General features: G+C 38.0%; 1 protein-coding gene across 1 annotated transcript in view; it reads right to left on the bottom strand.

The window, feature by feature from the left end:
* Window positions 1–13,179: 13,179 nt before the first annotated feature.
* Window positions 13,180–16,194, bottom strand: part of LOC136253559 (uncharacterized) — a 48,474-nt gene continuing 45,459 nt past the window's right edge. Inside the window, exons 7-8 of the mRNA XM_066046226.1 lie at window positions 13,264–13,346; window positions 13,180–13,198 (exon numbers count right to left, since the gene is read on the bottom strand). Of these exons, the coding sequence (XP_065902298.1) occupies window positions 13,180–13,198; window positions 13,264–13,346 (102 nt within the window). The remainder of the gene's footprint in view (window positions 13,199–13,263; window positions 13,347–16,194) is intronic.

The following is a 16,194-nucleotide window of genomic DNA, read 5'->3' as shown; positions in this document are numbered from 1 at the left end:
GGCAAGAAGTATCAGACTAAAACTTATTCCTCTAGGTGGAAAATAGGACAAACACTATGGTACTTAAGCATTTTTTCATTAGCTAGATGTTTATTTATTGTAGCTTGATGCATGAAGCACACTTACATTCTAAGAATCTACATATCTACTTGGAAACTAAGAATCCCTATTGTGCATTTCCATTATGGTATCTAGAGCACAGTAGGGATATAACACTTTTTATTGCTTTACTGTGATTTAATATCGTGCACTACTCCAGCTTGTTTCAGCACTTTTTATCAATGTGCTATGGTCCCTAAAATTCCAAATATTTATGTGTACTTGTTTGTTACCTTTTTTGGTAAATAATTATTATGACAGGTGAACCCATGCATACTGCATCTGAAATGGTGCCACACCACAATTACCATCTGAAAAGTGAACTATCCATTACACTTTGCTGTCAGCTATGTTCAACTCATTACACAGCATTTCAGGTCAAGAACTATTCAAAAAGCACCTCTGCAATCCATGCATACCGAAAGAAAGAAATGGTGCCGCGCGCCCCAGTTATATCAATTATTGTCTGAAAAGTGAAGTATCCATTACTCTTCATTGTCAGCTATGTTCAACCCGTTACATAGCAGTATGAATCAAGAACTGTTCAAAAAGCACCTCTGCAATCAAAATAGCAACTATGAAAAATACGGATGATTTCCGTTATAAAGGGAAGCCATCATGTGCTACCACCAAATTGACACTTTTTGCTGTCAGCAAAGATGAATGGGACACAAAGGAGGACACTGGTAAATCCATGAAGAATGCGTTGTACATACTGCAGTATGCCAAAAGGCACCTCTCAGGCCGAAGCGACGTTGAACAGTGAAAAAATCAAGCCCATAGCCTTAGCCGTTATCGAGTTACGCTTGTCTGAAGGCATCAGTCAGTTACCAGGGATTTCAGTTCTGTTTGAAAACAAGGATTTTTGCATGATCATGTAATCACATTGTTTTAAATGTGTTGATGTCATCACGCAAACAGTATAATTTTCAAACAGAACTGAAATTCCCAGTACTCAGTCAGTAGAAAATTCTGTTAAATAGCAATTTGCTGAAAGCGTTTCGGGTTGATCTGAAAGATTGTTTGGGCTTAGTTTTAATAACGTTTAAATGATCATTTAAATGAATTAATTTTGGAACGAACAGTGAGCATGCTGCATAATCTATTACGTAACGACCAAGCCACAACCACGAGCATCAAATAGAGAATAGCTGAACTTGTAAAAAAGTATAGCGCATGTGTGGCAAACACGTTTTTTACAATCACCTTTCGCCCTACTCAAAGCTCCCCAAGTTCCCACCCACCCACATTGCACAACTATACCTAACATCTTAGACAAGTGTACCGTTGTATCTCCAATACGACCATGCACATGTATGCATTTTCTATCAAATTACCCGCAGGTATACATATGCATACTAGCTCTCAAAGTCATATGGGGGCCCCCTATGTATGTGGTATCATAATGTATGTGTGTGTGCTCTGTTCCTTTTTTGCTCTGTTTTCCTTTTCTTCCCCTTTCCAGAGCTAACCACAAGTAACAGCTTTAAACAAGTCACAGCTAAGTACAAATACAGAGGCACTCATTACAACGGCAGCTACAGCAAGGGCAGCAGCAACCAGTCATCACCATGCAGTACAGGTACAATGCCAAGCAAAACAGAAGCAACCGTCAAACAGCAGATCCAGCAGTAGCAGCAGCAACTCATTATCTGCACAGCTTGTTACTCGCACAGCTTCAGCAGAGACACAGTATTTGTACTATGCACAGCAGAGGCAGTCCTTAAAGCAGCAACAACAGCGCTGGCAGCAGCAACTTCAATACATATTGCACAGTCATTGCACTAGTATTGCTGTCACTAGGGCAAGTACTGGTTCACCCTTTGCCTTTTTAATACACCCCCTAATTAGGCCAAAAATAGATTTTTTTTTCTGCTAAACAAACATACTCAAACAAACTCTCAAATTTATGCACACAACATCTACAGCAACGACAGGGGGTGTTAGAAGAGTAATCGCTGTTGATATACAGCATCTCCATTCCCTGATAGAGGGAATGTGATAGTACAAGGCCTCAATAGGATGACAGCTGAATAGATTCATGTAATGCACAGCTCAACACATAGTTTGGCTTAAGATAATAGCAAGAGTCTGGGAGGGGACTATTGCTAGCCTTGCCCCAGACATCTCGCTATCCCAAGTATCTGTCAAAAAGGAAAAATTCAATATTAACACCTTACATTCTTTTTCCCTCCACACTACAATAAAAAAGTAATACAAAACAAAATATCCCATGGCTGTCGAGGCCTTGTACACTTACCAAACCCCTCCACAATCATTTGACTGTGTGAGGCCTACAGCAGTAATAACCATGTGAAGGATAAACAGATGGCCAGCCGGAACTAGCAGTGAAGTGGATACAGAGCTGCACACTGTTACAGTTGAGTAAGGTGAGTGAACAACATTAACCTTAGCAATACTGTCTCATCGTCGTCAGGGAAAATTAAGGCTGGTTTTTGGGTGATGTTATTTCGTGGGCCACACCTACTCCTTTGTGGTCCCTACTATACAGTTACTATCATACTGTATGACAACTGCTGGTATTATGCTTTTATAGAGCAGTGCTCCAAAATGCTCCAGTTATGTTCAGTTGAGACCAATTATGCCACAGACATACCTTTAGAAAATTTAAATCTTGTCTGTTCTATTAGAGTATCTATTACATTTTATGATAAGATATTTCAATGTTCTGAGAGTATCTTGATTTTTAGTTACTATTCCCTGCACAAAAAGTGGAAAATATAGTTTTCACTGTGTTTACTGTTTAATTATATTATTGCTATCTGCATCATGCAATGGATATTCAGTTTCAGCTTCTCTGATCCCCAATACATAAAATTTGTGCCTACTATGATGGCATTATGCTCAATGCTTCGTCTATGACAATAATAATCGTTTCAGACAAAAACTATCATACATACAGTTAACTGTTTGATGCATAAAGACAAAAAATAATTACCACTGTAGTGTTGTTTAAACCACAACAAGGAATTTTATTGGCTATTTACAGTTACCTAAATCCTGTAGATTCCTTGTTTTCATATCAATAAAGTCCTGTTTCTGGGGTGATACAAAGCACAGCAATTATACACCTGTAATATTGGCAATGCATGCGCATTTGTCTGGGTAGCAAGTGCCACTATAAATTATGTATTGGGCTTGCTTCTATTAATGAACACTACATTTCTAGTGCCACAAGCAGCTGTAAAGATACAACAACGGGCTGTGGTCTAAATAAGTTAGACATCGAAACACAGGGTTCCACAAATTTAGAAACCCTCAGGCCCTGTGTTAAAGCTTTGTTTTATTCAGGCAAAACAGCACAGGGCCTTCAAGTTACTAAATTCTATTAAACCATGTGTCAACTATTACATAGTAGCTTTATACACAATGTTATTATAGCAAATATAAAGAAAAACTAAGAATTTTAATTTCTGATTTTGGAATCATAAAAAAATTAGGTAGGCTTAAGTCTATTATGCTCCAATATTTTCCAATTATTCTTTCTGGCAATTTTTTGTTTATTCATCTATTATTCTCAAAATTATACCCTGTTATTCCCAAAATTATTCCTGAAATTTGTGCCAGATATAAGCATAATAATTTAGTAACTGCTTTATTAAAGTAAATGACTGCTCTATTGGAGAAGTGACTGCTCTATTAGAGTATCTCAATCTTTTCAACCGTTTTTTTGCTTGGGCTGTTTCAGTGTGGTATTCAAAGGATTTTTGCATCAGACTACGAGGAAACTTATAATTTTGCACCAATTATTCTTATAATTCATCTAATTATTCGGAATATTTCCCAACTCTTTCAACTGCCTATTATTCCTGAAATTATGCCGGCGTAATAGACAAATGCTTAAATGTAGGGAAACAAGTAAGGTTGTTACTACACCTGCAGATATACAGTGTACTAGTGGACATTTGATCCCTGATTCAGTTTATACCCATGATTGAATTAGGGATTAAATGTCCACTAGTATACATCCAGGTGTAGGCTATCTCCCTCATTTTCCTACTTCTTTTTCTATGATCCATAGTCAAACTTAAAATACTTAATTTTGCCTTATAGCTTTCTGTTCATTTTCACTTTTTAACAATTATAATATTATTATGACTGGTGAGACCATGCATACTGCATCAAAAGAAGGGATGGTGCCAGAAGTAATGTTTGACTGAATGCACACCCCAAATATCAATTACTGACTCGAAAGTGAAGTGGCCATTACGTTTCGCTTTCAGCTACGTATGTTCAAAGGGTCACAAATGAAGAACAGTAGAAAAAGTGCCTCTGCAATCAATCCAGTCACCACAGAAAATACAGACAATGCAAACGTAGGGAAGCCATCAAACTACTGCAAATCGACACTTTGGGCAGTCAGCAAAAAGAAATGGGACACAAAGGAGGACAAGGTAAGTCCATGATACATGCATTGTATGTACTGTGGTATGCCAAAAGGCACCTATTGGGCTGAAGCAATACTGAACAGCGAAAAAAGACTAGCCAGTGGCCTTAGCTATTATCAAGTTACGCTTTTCTGAAGGCATAAGGCAGGCAGGCAGTTAGTCAGCCAGTAGAAAATTCTATTAAATAAACTTTTAAACAATCTTTCTGTCATCTATTGGAAGCATTTAGGATCATACAGAAGGCACTTTAGTACTTGGTTATACCTAACGAATGCTGCCAAAGCACTAGTAAAGCTGATTTCCGGTTGGCCAGAAAAAGCCAAACTTCATATGCATACAGTACTACCATACTATATGACACCATTTTAAATATTATTAATTTTTTGTTTATTATACAGTCATTAGCTGTGAATCTGCAGTTATCAAGACACACAGCTGTGTGTCGTGCGGTCCAAGAAGCCAGCACGCAACACCCATGAGTATATTAACAGGAAGAACAAAAATGCAATTCTCGCACCTCCGTAGCTCTGCATGTGCTGCCTTGGTAAAACACGACAATTTTTGTTGTGGACACGCCCACCAACTTCAGTATTCCACATACCAAATTTGAGTGAAATCGTTTTAAGCGTTCGCGAGATATGCGACTTCAAAAATTGGCCTAGTTTCTTCAGGTTTTTTTCTTATTTTTCTTTCTCTTTTCACACACTTACAAAAACTGCTAAACGCAAATGCCATATCCGATTGCCTTGAAATTTGGTACACAGAAGGGGTATAAAGGTGCATCTCGGTACCAACTTTGGCTGGAATACAATAAACAGGCAAAGAGTTATTAGCGATTATTTACAACAAAATAACACCAATACGTTGTCACGCCTACAGGGTAAACCGCTTATGGGAAGAAGCTGAAAATCGGTGGGTGAATAGGTTAACTATTGAACCTCAAACCTTTTGAGGTTTAAAAGAAATAGAGCTAAAAACCAATGAAAGCACCAACATTGTGTAACAATTATGCAATCGAGATTAGCTAATAAAAAAAGACTACTTGCCTTGCCTAGCAGAAAAACCGCTTGGGATAATGCTTTGAAAATCGTTGTATAGATGGAGTAATAATCTTAGAAAGGTTCTTCAATGGTGTAAAAGAATCATACTTAAAGACGCAGAGTTATAACACAAAATCCAACTTGGTGTAGCAAGTGCAAGATTGAGATACTCTAATAGAGCAGTCATCCTAACAGAGCAGTCATCCTAACAGAGCAGTCACCCTGAAGAGAATTCAAGAGGTCAGCTAGAGATCAGCTACAAACAAATCACTCTGCAGAGTGATCAGCTGGAAGAAGTTACCTTGTAGGGAGTTCAACTACGGAAAGAGATAGTTCAGCTAGAAGAAGTTACCTTGTAGGGAGTTCAACTACGGAAAGAGATAGTTCAGCTAGAAGAAGTTACCTTGTAGGGAGTTCAACTACGGAAAGAGATAGTTCAGCTAGAAGAAGTTACCTTGTAGAGAGTTCAGCTACAAAGAACCACCATGTAGAGAGTTCAGCTGCACACAAATCACCTGTAGAGAGTTCAGCTACAAACAAATCACCCTGAAGAGAGATCAGCTAAAAAACATTACCTTGTAGAGAGTTCAGCTACAAACAATTCAACCTGTACAGAGATCAGTTAGAAGAAGTTACCTTGTAGAGAGTTCAGCTACAAACAAATCACCCCATAGAAAGATCAGCTAGAAGGAATCACCTTGTTTAGCTACAAACAAATCACCCCGTAGAAAGATCAGCTAGAAGGAATCACCTTGTAGAGAGTTCAGTTACAAAGAAACTACCATGTAGAGAATTGATCAGCTACAAACTAGTGACCCTGTAGAGACATCAGCTAGAAGAAGTTACCTTGTAGAGAGTTCAGCTACAAAGAAACCATCATGTAGAGAGTTCAGCTACAAAGAAATCACCTGTAGAGAGTTCAGCTACCAAAAAATATCACCCTGTAGAGAGATCAGCTAGAAAAGTTACCTTGTAGAGAGTTCAGCTACAAACAATTCACCCTGTACAGAGATGAGCTAGAAGAAGTCACCTTGTGGAGAGTTCAGTTACAAAGAAACCACTATGTAGTTCAGCTGCAAACAAATCACCTGTAGAGAATTCAGCTATGAAAAGATCATCCTGTAGAGAGTTCAGTTAGAAGAAGTCACCTTGTAGAGAGTTCAGCTACAAAGAACCCATCATGTGGAGAATTCAGCTGCAAACAAATCACCCTGTAGAGAGTTCAGCTATGAAAGTTCACCCTGTAGAGAGTTCAGCTAGAAGAAGTCACCTTGTAGAGAGCTCAGCTACAAAGAACCCATCATGTGGAGAATTCAGCTGCAAATAAATCACCCTGTAGTGAGTTCAGCTATGAAAATATCACCCTGTAGAGAGTTCAGCTAGAAGAAGTCACCTTGTAGAGAGTTCAACTACAAAGAAACTATCATGTAAAGAGTTCAACTGCAAACAAATCACCCTGTAAAGAATTCAGCTACACACGAATCACCTTGTAGAAAGATCAGCTAGAAGAAGTAACCACGTAGAGAGTTCAGCTACAAAGAAACCATTACATACAGAGTTCAGCTGGAAACAAATCACCCTGTAGAGTTCGCTAGAAACAAGTCATCCTGTAGAGAGACCAGCTAGAAGAAGTCACTTTGTATGTAGAGAGTTCAGCTACTCTACAGATAGTTCAGCTACAAACAAGTCACCCTGTAGAGAGATCAATTAGAAGAAGCTGCCTTGTAGAGAGTTAAGCTACAAAGAAACCAACATGTACAGAGTTCAGCTGTAAATAAATCACCCTGTAGAGAGTTCAGCTCTACAAACAGACCACTCTGCAGAGAGATCAACTAGAAGAAGTCACCTTGTAGAGAGTTCAGCTACAAAGACACCACCATGTACAGAGTTCAGCTTCACCCTGTAGAGAATTCAGCTACAAACAATTTGCCCTGTGGAAAGATCAGCTAGAAGAAGTTACCTTGTAGAGAGTTCAGCTACAAAGAAACCATTCTGTAAAGAACTCAACTGCAAACAAATCACCTGTTCAGAATTCAGCTACAAATAAATCACCCTGTAGAGAGATCAGCTAGAAGAAGTTACCTTGTAGATAGTTCAGCTATAAACAAATCACCATGTAGAGAGATCAGCTCACCTTGTAGAGTGTTCAGTTACAAAGAAACCACCATGCATGTAGAGAGTTCTGTAATAAATACATGTATTATATATATATATATATATATAATTTGTACATTTACGGATAAAATCAGAAACATTTAAAGTATTTAACATCTGCTTCGTCTTTTCTTCTTCCTGTGGTAAAGAAAAAAAGATAGGTTTAAAAACCGTCTAAGCCAGCCATAGGCCAGTTTTGGGGTATACAAATACAAAAAGAACTTAAATCTAATCCAAAACAGCTAAGTTGTAAAAAAGAGTGTGGCCTTCAAAAAGACTATGGTGAAAAAAGATGTAAAATCCAAGGTGGCGGCCAAGAAATGGCTGTGATGGTAGGTTAATGGTAAAAATTTTAATAATGACAATTCAGGTGAATTTTGTGCCAAAACCAAGCAGCGCCAAAATTCACCTGGATTGTTGTTATTACAATTTTTACTATTAACCTACCATCACAGCCATTTCTTGGCCACCACCTTGGATTTCACATCTTTTTTCACCATAGCCTTTTTGAGGGCCGCACTATTTTATACAGCTTGGCTGTTTTGGATTAGATTATCTTAACACAACTTCTTTTTCAACTATAAATTTGTCACAATTGTTACATTACAATCAACTTGTTAACTACATTATTTTATTGTTATATCATATTTAAAAGTTAAAAGGTATGTGTTTGGTTGAACTCTCCCAAACTTCCACAAAATAATGTTCATATTTCATTGTTAAACACTAGTGACTACTATGTGACTGGATTTTGAAAAACCAATCTTAAAGTGCACATCAAGACTAAATATTTATTAAAGTTCAAGCCATTCTAACTTCCCATGGGTAACTGTTAGTACAATTTACCTGCTAAATAGGAGAAAATCAGATGAGCTAGACAAGTCTAGTAATATCACAATTGCCAGCAAAGGGGTGCAGGATTGTAGCTGATGGGGTGGGTAGACTAGGGTACTTAGAGACAAAACCATTAGTCAGGTAGTGTTACTATATCAGCTGTGCTGTCTGCTCAGTAACAATAATAATTATACAACCAAGTACTAAGAATAATACGAAATGAGGTTAAAATTGTTAAAAATAAATAAATAAATAATTACTGTTCTTGAAAACTGTGAGGTCTAGAGACATGAACTAACCAGGGGTAGATTCGCCTGTGAACAAAGGCACAACCATATAATAATTACGTCTGTTCGTGCTGATGACTTAAACATACGAGTGATTCTATATAATGCACAAATGCTTAATTCCAGGCTGCGCGAAGGAGAAGATTTGCAAACGTCCGCAGAGCAATTGCAGGAGAGCCAGAAGTCACTTTACATGTAATCAACAAGATTACAAGTAAGTTTTAATGTTTGTAACTGTGTATTTTGTATCCACCACTTGCGCTCCAGGCATCAGTGAACAACCAGTTAGTACCAGCTCGGATACCAGCTTGTGCACTCGTGAACAATCACCTGGTGTGCTCAAGAACAACAAGGTAAAGAGTATGTTTCAATGTTTTACTTGTATTGTACATCTTCATCCTTCACCTGGCTTACTAGCTGGAAGTAGTGTGGTGCCCTGGCAGATGTTCCACCAGTTTTTTCTTTACTGAGGTCAGGTGTAACCTGCTTGGGTGGAGCCAGGTCTCATCATGGTAGCTTACCTTGCAATATATGAGGGTCAGGTGCTTCCATCACGCTGTTTATTTTTCTCACTCTTGTTTAATCTTTATATTATCAAGAAGCTGTAAAAAAACATTGTTCCCCCCTTCCCACCCAAAAAAATGGAATTATTTTCCTACTACGTTCCACTAGTCTGTTGCCAATAATCTGCTATCAACAAGACAATACACCGCTGCATATACAACAGTGTGTAACTATAGCTATCTCCTGTATGTTGTGTATGCATAATATTATAGACTGCAATCACTGTGCCAACTAGTGCCAATGCCACACCACTGATTTACTGGCACATCACCAGTGGCCTCTAGTTACAACAGAGTCTATTGTGCCACATTGGCTTGATTGGGATCATTTGCCAGTTGTGCCTTCACCACTTTGTTGTGCATAGCCTCACTTCATTGCTGAGTCATCTTCAGAGACATGTCTCACCTAAAATATAAACAAATCAATTAATACCACTATAGCTAACTTAACTTGTATTTTTGTGCAAGTTGTGATATTCTGATGCCAGTTAACACACTGAACTCCCTTTCCTGTGTACGTATGCATACGTATCGTTTCCATAGGCACACACACTGCTCTGAGTGTTGACTATGGCACTGTTTGTTTATATATTATATATACATATGCCCAATGGGTAGGCTGCAACGTTGGTGTATGTACTTTGTTGTATGTGACCTGGTCCTGGTAATAATAATGATGATGTACACATGCACATGCACAACAGACATTTTACAGAAACCAAGAAAACATCATTTTCATACTTCCGTAGTTTTATAGTGTCTGAACAGAAATTAACTAGTGTTGCTGTGTGAACTATCTCAGGGGAAGAAGCAAAAAGCAAACACATTTGAAAACAGCATGATCGAGATACTCTAACAGAATACAGTATAGTCACCGAGAAGTGAAAACGTGTGCAGAAATGTTGGAATTTTTTTCTCCAGGAGTTGAACAAGGGACTTCCTATGATAAAACCCTTTACCACTCCACTACTGCTGTCAGTTGCCCACTTCTAATTTCTACCTAATAAATAGAAGTTTTAGTATAGTACACTATAGAATGAAAAAGCTTTATAATCTCATAGATCTATCAGTAATTTTAGATTGTTTTAGAATATTTTATATGTGTTGTATTAGAAGTGCTTAGAAAAAACGTGTGCTCTATTAGATTACTACCAAAACATTAAAATAGGCTATAATTGAGATGCACAGTGTGTGTCATATGGCTAAGTACAAATGGTGCAGGAACATAACATACTCACTTTATGGGAGCAAGAAAATTATGTTTCACATATCCGTAGCTCAATAGTGCTTGAATGGTGATTAAATATTTTTGCTGTGGAAACTTTTTCTGGGTAGGATACCTCCCATTCCAAATTTGAATGGAAAATGCCCACCCACCACACTGAGATACATGCCTTCAAAATTTGTCTTATATTCTTCATATGGTTAATCTTCTTCTAATTCTTCTTCTCTTTCAATGAAGTCATGATCACCCTGTAGAGAGTCAATTCAGCTACAAACAAGTCACCCTGTACCTTGCTGTAGATATAGTTCAGCTATACGTACACAATACTCTATATTGTACTTTGCGTGGGAGGATCAAAGCGATGCCGTGTAGTGTATTCTTCATACAGTACTTATTAGCTGCATGACTGTACTGTATGAGTCGCTAAAACCAGCCAAACTAATCCTATCAGTTGGTTCTACGGCTAGAAATTGATTGTATAAACACTTACTGATCATCTGATCACAAAGCTATTTATCCACAATCCACTAAGACAGCACGATTGATCACGTGCATGACATTGTAAATCACTAGAACTAGCCTAACCAATCCTATCAGTTCATTCTATGACTAGAAATAGATTATATAAACACTTACTGATATCCTGATCACCGAAAATTGCAGCAGTCTGAGTGCTAGAGAAAATCGCTCCAAGCTAAACTATGGCCAGACAACCAGGAAGTACAATATAACACTTAAAGCACCATCTATGCTTGTGTGTACGAAAAATACAGCACACGGGGGGTGTCTCAAGGCAAATACAACCCTCGCCTTACCTCGTGCTGTATTAGCCCCTCAATACACACCCTCATACTGTATTTTCTGTACACATACGCAGCGGTGCTTTAACTATAATGTACAGGGTTCAGTTGTGTAACAAGTCACCATAATAGCTACATGCATGATAATCATTTTATACAGTATCTAATACCATACTTGTTTCACTGCCCATACAAGAGTCCCAATACCAGCAGTGAAATTAATCCCTAATGGCACATATTCATTTATTAAAAACGCATAATTAGAAAATACAGCATGCAGGACATGGTTGTTGTTAAATTGCATAATTGTCATGTCGTTGTCAAGTTGTAGTTAGCTTGTTTTGGTTTTAATGACCATGTTTAGTGGTAGAATTAGTCATACAAGCTGTAGCTGACTTTGTTCCACACCTGCTGGGGCATAGTCTATGACTAATTTAGGAGAAACGTACAGTATTAAGCCCTAGTAGCAGTAGAGGAGATAGTAGCAAAGATGAGAAAGACAAGTTTTTAAATGAAACGGATGTACCTGGTGCAAGCCTAAGGAATCAGGCAGCCTTAAAATTCCTGAACTGAAGCATTCGTTTCAATGTCGAAGGGCTCCTACTAAGGACAAAAAGGTTGATTTAGTTGCAAGGTTAGCTGTTATAAGCACGGTGAAAATGATTACAAATGATATATAGGGTCCTGGTTTTCATAACAAATAGTTGGGCAGACAGAGTGGTTGATCCTGACAACAGTATCTCAACAGCTTACCACCAAATGGGAGATTCCACCAAACCTAGAACTGGTAAAACTTCAACATGTATTCACTGGGGAAGACAACAGACTAGAAATTTTGTTTTACCAACAGAAATATGGACAGCCAAAACAGACAGCAGCGGGTGGATTGCCTAGAGGTGACTTCAAGTCCATTAACCATTCTGCCCTAGATATGTTTGGGTGTGGGTATGTTCATGAGATCAAGACTGGATATGAAAAGTATATTTACATGCAAGCTAAGTGCTGGGCTGAAACGAAGAAAGGTCTAATATACAAAATTATGTATGGATGCAGATGTATATGATGTCATTGGTGTCAAAAGTGGATGTCCGACTGGAAAAGATCCTACTGGAAGCTGTAAGAATATTGCAGCAGTCTGTTATACATTAGAAGAGTCAGTAATTTTGGCCAATTACTTGAATTCTTGACTAGCACTGATAGGCAGCAAAGTGGCACAGGCCACCCCTGGGAAATTTGAACATTGTACCAGTCCACCAGCTGAATGAGAGGAAATCAGAGATTCTGAAGTAGTCTACCAAGGGCTTGAGTATGTTTGATCCATGCCAACCGGAGGGTCATGAACTTAACCAAGATGCAATAAAAGAGTTGCGTTGTGATTTTTTAAAATCAACTATTTGTGCCTTTCCTTAGATATTTTAATTCCATCTGTAGACAAGATAACACATGACCACTGTTACTCATCACCCCTATAGGGCAGTGTTTGGAGGAAAATGTCAGCACATCACTTCAAGCAATTTCCAGGGAAGTAGATAGTGAAGAAATCTGCATATTAAAGGATGAGGGTCTAGACATAGTTAATGAACAGCCTGATTTACAGGTTACAGCTACTGAACGTTTAGTGACAGAGAGCAAAAACTCACAGTCAGCACTATAGTGAACTGTGACAGAGTGTAAGGTATAACGAATCACTGGCTCAATTTACGATAGGGTATTATTCCAGGAGAAGAAAACAGATTCACTACTTGTGCATTGCTTGTATCCTAAACCATTAGATCCACTGCCTACACCTATTATGTGAAGACGCCAACATGAGTCAAATGCCATTAAAAATATCTGGCAATTAAAAATTCACCTGGCACTACTGATACCACTAGTACAACAGTGGATAGCTGTGGTTTTATCATTCATCCACACCAATGCTATGTAGGGGATCAACTGATGGGAAAGTGAAAGATAGAAGTGGTACTCAACTAGATGGAATTATAGAGATCATGTGTCGCTATTCAAAGCATGAAGAAGAGGCCTGCAAAGACTCAACATTTTATTGTGAACTTGAAGACTCAAAAATCTGTCTGAAGTCATCTCATGTTTACCACCAAGCACAACTCCAGTTTTATGTAGGATCTAACTTGTATAGTTGGTGTGACATTTGTATTTTCACAACCAAAGGACTTGAATTACACACATTTTTCCAGATGAGGAATGGCAGAAAGAAAAGATACCAGAGCTAGAATTATATTGGCTCAAATACATGAAGCCTGGGCTAATTAAACCATGTCATAAGCCTAGTTATCAAACAATACGGATCGCCCAAAAGTGATGCGCGCCACCAATATTTCCACCTTTAAAAATCATCCTAGAGAAATATTATGAGACAAAAATCACCTTTGCAGAATAATATTAGTCAATCTAACATGAAATACAGCATTGAAAGCAAGAAAACACTTACCAGTGATCGGATAAAGATTTTTTTTAAATCATCAAAACTCGAAATTTAGTCTGCCTCACTGCCTCAATTCCTGACCACATTCGCAAGCCTAGAGGCCAGACGAAGCAGTGCACAGCCACCATTTTACACCACAATAACAAACTCACCAGTGGGATGTGCTCTTTGGGGTTCTGATGAGTGTAGGACCTCTGGGCCTTGCCTTTTCTTTTATCTTCAATCAGGCTGCTTGCCAGTCTTCTTCATCCACGAAACCAAACCGAGGCGTTGATTTTCTGTATCGACACTTTCTTTCAGCAGCATATATAGATGCCACAGAATTATTTCAGAGCTGGATTTCAGAAGTGCTTCAGCCCCAGCACTACTATAAGAGATATACTAGCTAGATATATGCAAGTTCATGATTGGTAGACTCTATCCCGTTTGCGATAGGTTAGTGACCATGCCCATCAATTAAAGATCTAGATGGACTAACAGCGATAGAGTACGGAGACCACACCTTCTTATCAATCTAGCTGTTTACTTAATAGTAAACAAGATGACCTCACCCCCTTGGCTGACTCAAGATATATACTCTAATACAACAGTTACAAGTTAAAAAATGGTGTTGGCTTGGAGGCAATTGTTGCAACAACTATCAGTGACTTTATGGAAATATAATGCCAAAATGGTCCTAGACACTACATGCTCTTTGTTCAGAGGACACTATAATTATTATTTAATTAGGTTTTGTAATGTAGCTAAGTAGGTGTGGCTTGTATGTAGTTTAGTTTCTTGTAATTAGTTTGGTAGCTTGTAAGTAGTCTTAGTATTCTTTTGTGTTTTTGCCATTTGGTTTAAACCTATCTTCACAGTCACAAGTTACACTGTAGCTAGCTGTGTTACAACAAAAACTAAATAAACTAGTATTTTAAAAAAAATATTAATTTAAAAATGAAATAGGGGTCTATGCAATAAAAGTAGTAAAACAAGAGATGAATGATGATATTACAACACAGCTCGAGGTGTTTTTTTATGGTCAATGTTCTGAAATTTGTGGGGCTAATCATTCTTTTTTGCCTATTGTTGTTGAATCAGTTTCCTTATTGGATTATTGTACTTGATTGCAAGAAGATACTGAATCCTAAATGGCCAATATATCTTTGATATATGGGCCTTTTAGGATTCATTGAATACCACAATTCTTGAATATAATTTGGCATTCAGAGTCCCAAATTATATTCATGATATGAATATAATTTAGGATTCAATGTTAAACAAATTAATCTACGTACTAAATCAATCTACAGTGGGAAGTCCCTACTTAGGCATTGAGCAAAATACTTGTTATATGTAGCTAATGTGCATGCCAAAGTAGGGACTTTCCCACTGAGCTATGCTGTAATATCATTATTCATCTCTTGTTTCACTACTTTTTATTGCTTAGATCCCTACTTTATTTTTAAATTAACAATTTTAAAAAATATTAGTTAACTTGTAATGTCAATGTATTATGTGAGCGAGTCAGGCTTATCGCCTATTTTAAAGTATCGAGGAATGCCGGTTTGAAGTATTTAGTGTCTTTAACTCACCAATGGTTGAAGCTATGTGTACCAAATTTTCACACATTTTATACCAATTCTTTACTTTCCAGAGCATCCACTGTACAAGTAGCCAGCAGCTAATTTTCCCGCCATTTTAGATAGTTTTTGGCTGTATCAACTCAGCTCTAAATGGGGTGGGAGGCTCGGGGCCCAGAAGGAGAGAAAAAATGCTGTTCAAAAAATCGAAGAGAAATGCGTAGGGGTGAATTAGGCCAAGCTATGGGCCCATTCAGGTCTCAAAACTGGCTTAAATGAAAGGAAATTCACAGCACGGGTCTTTATAGTCAACATCACAGAGCTGCACAGCCACATACAGCCATCCCCAGGCTGACCATAGCTCCATTAAGGCCCCACACCACATGTACGGATCGCTACTGGGCTTGGGAAAAGCAGCCAGCAAAAGCAGATCTAGCTGATTCCAATTGTGAAAAATTTGATAGTTTATTCATTGTAGCTTTGTGTTCTTGGTGAAAAATCGAATCTGCTGACATGGGCGATACGACTGGTTTTCCCAGATCCAGTCACCTATTATACTGTACATATTCATTGAGTACATATGTAGCTATATATATTTATCTGTATATACACATACATACAAAATTGTATTTCAAGTACATAGTGGAGGATTAAAATTTGTAAACACAGTACAAATATAGAAAACCTGATCAGCAGTGTCCCTAAATGACAGTGGAAGAGATTTAGCAAAAATGTGAAAGCTTTAGAGCCACTCAATTTCCCTTTCAGTGGCAGATCT

Source organism: Dysidea avara, chromosome 4, assembly GCF_963678975.1.
Source record: "Dysidea avara chromosome 4, odDysAvar1.4, whole genome shotgun sequence".
Lineage (NCBI taxonomy): Eukaryota > Metazoa > Porifera > Demospongiae > Dictyoceratida > Dysideidae > Dysidea > Dysidea avara.
This window is presented reverse-complemented; position numbering and strand designations above follow the sequence as displayed.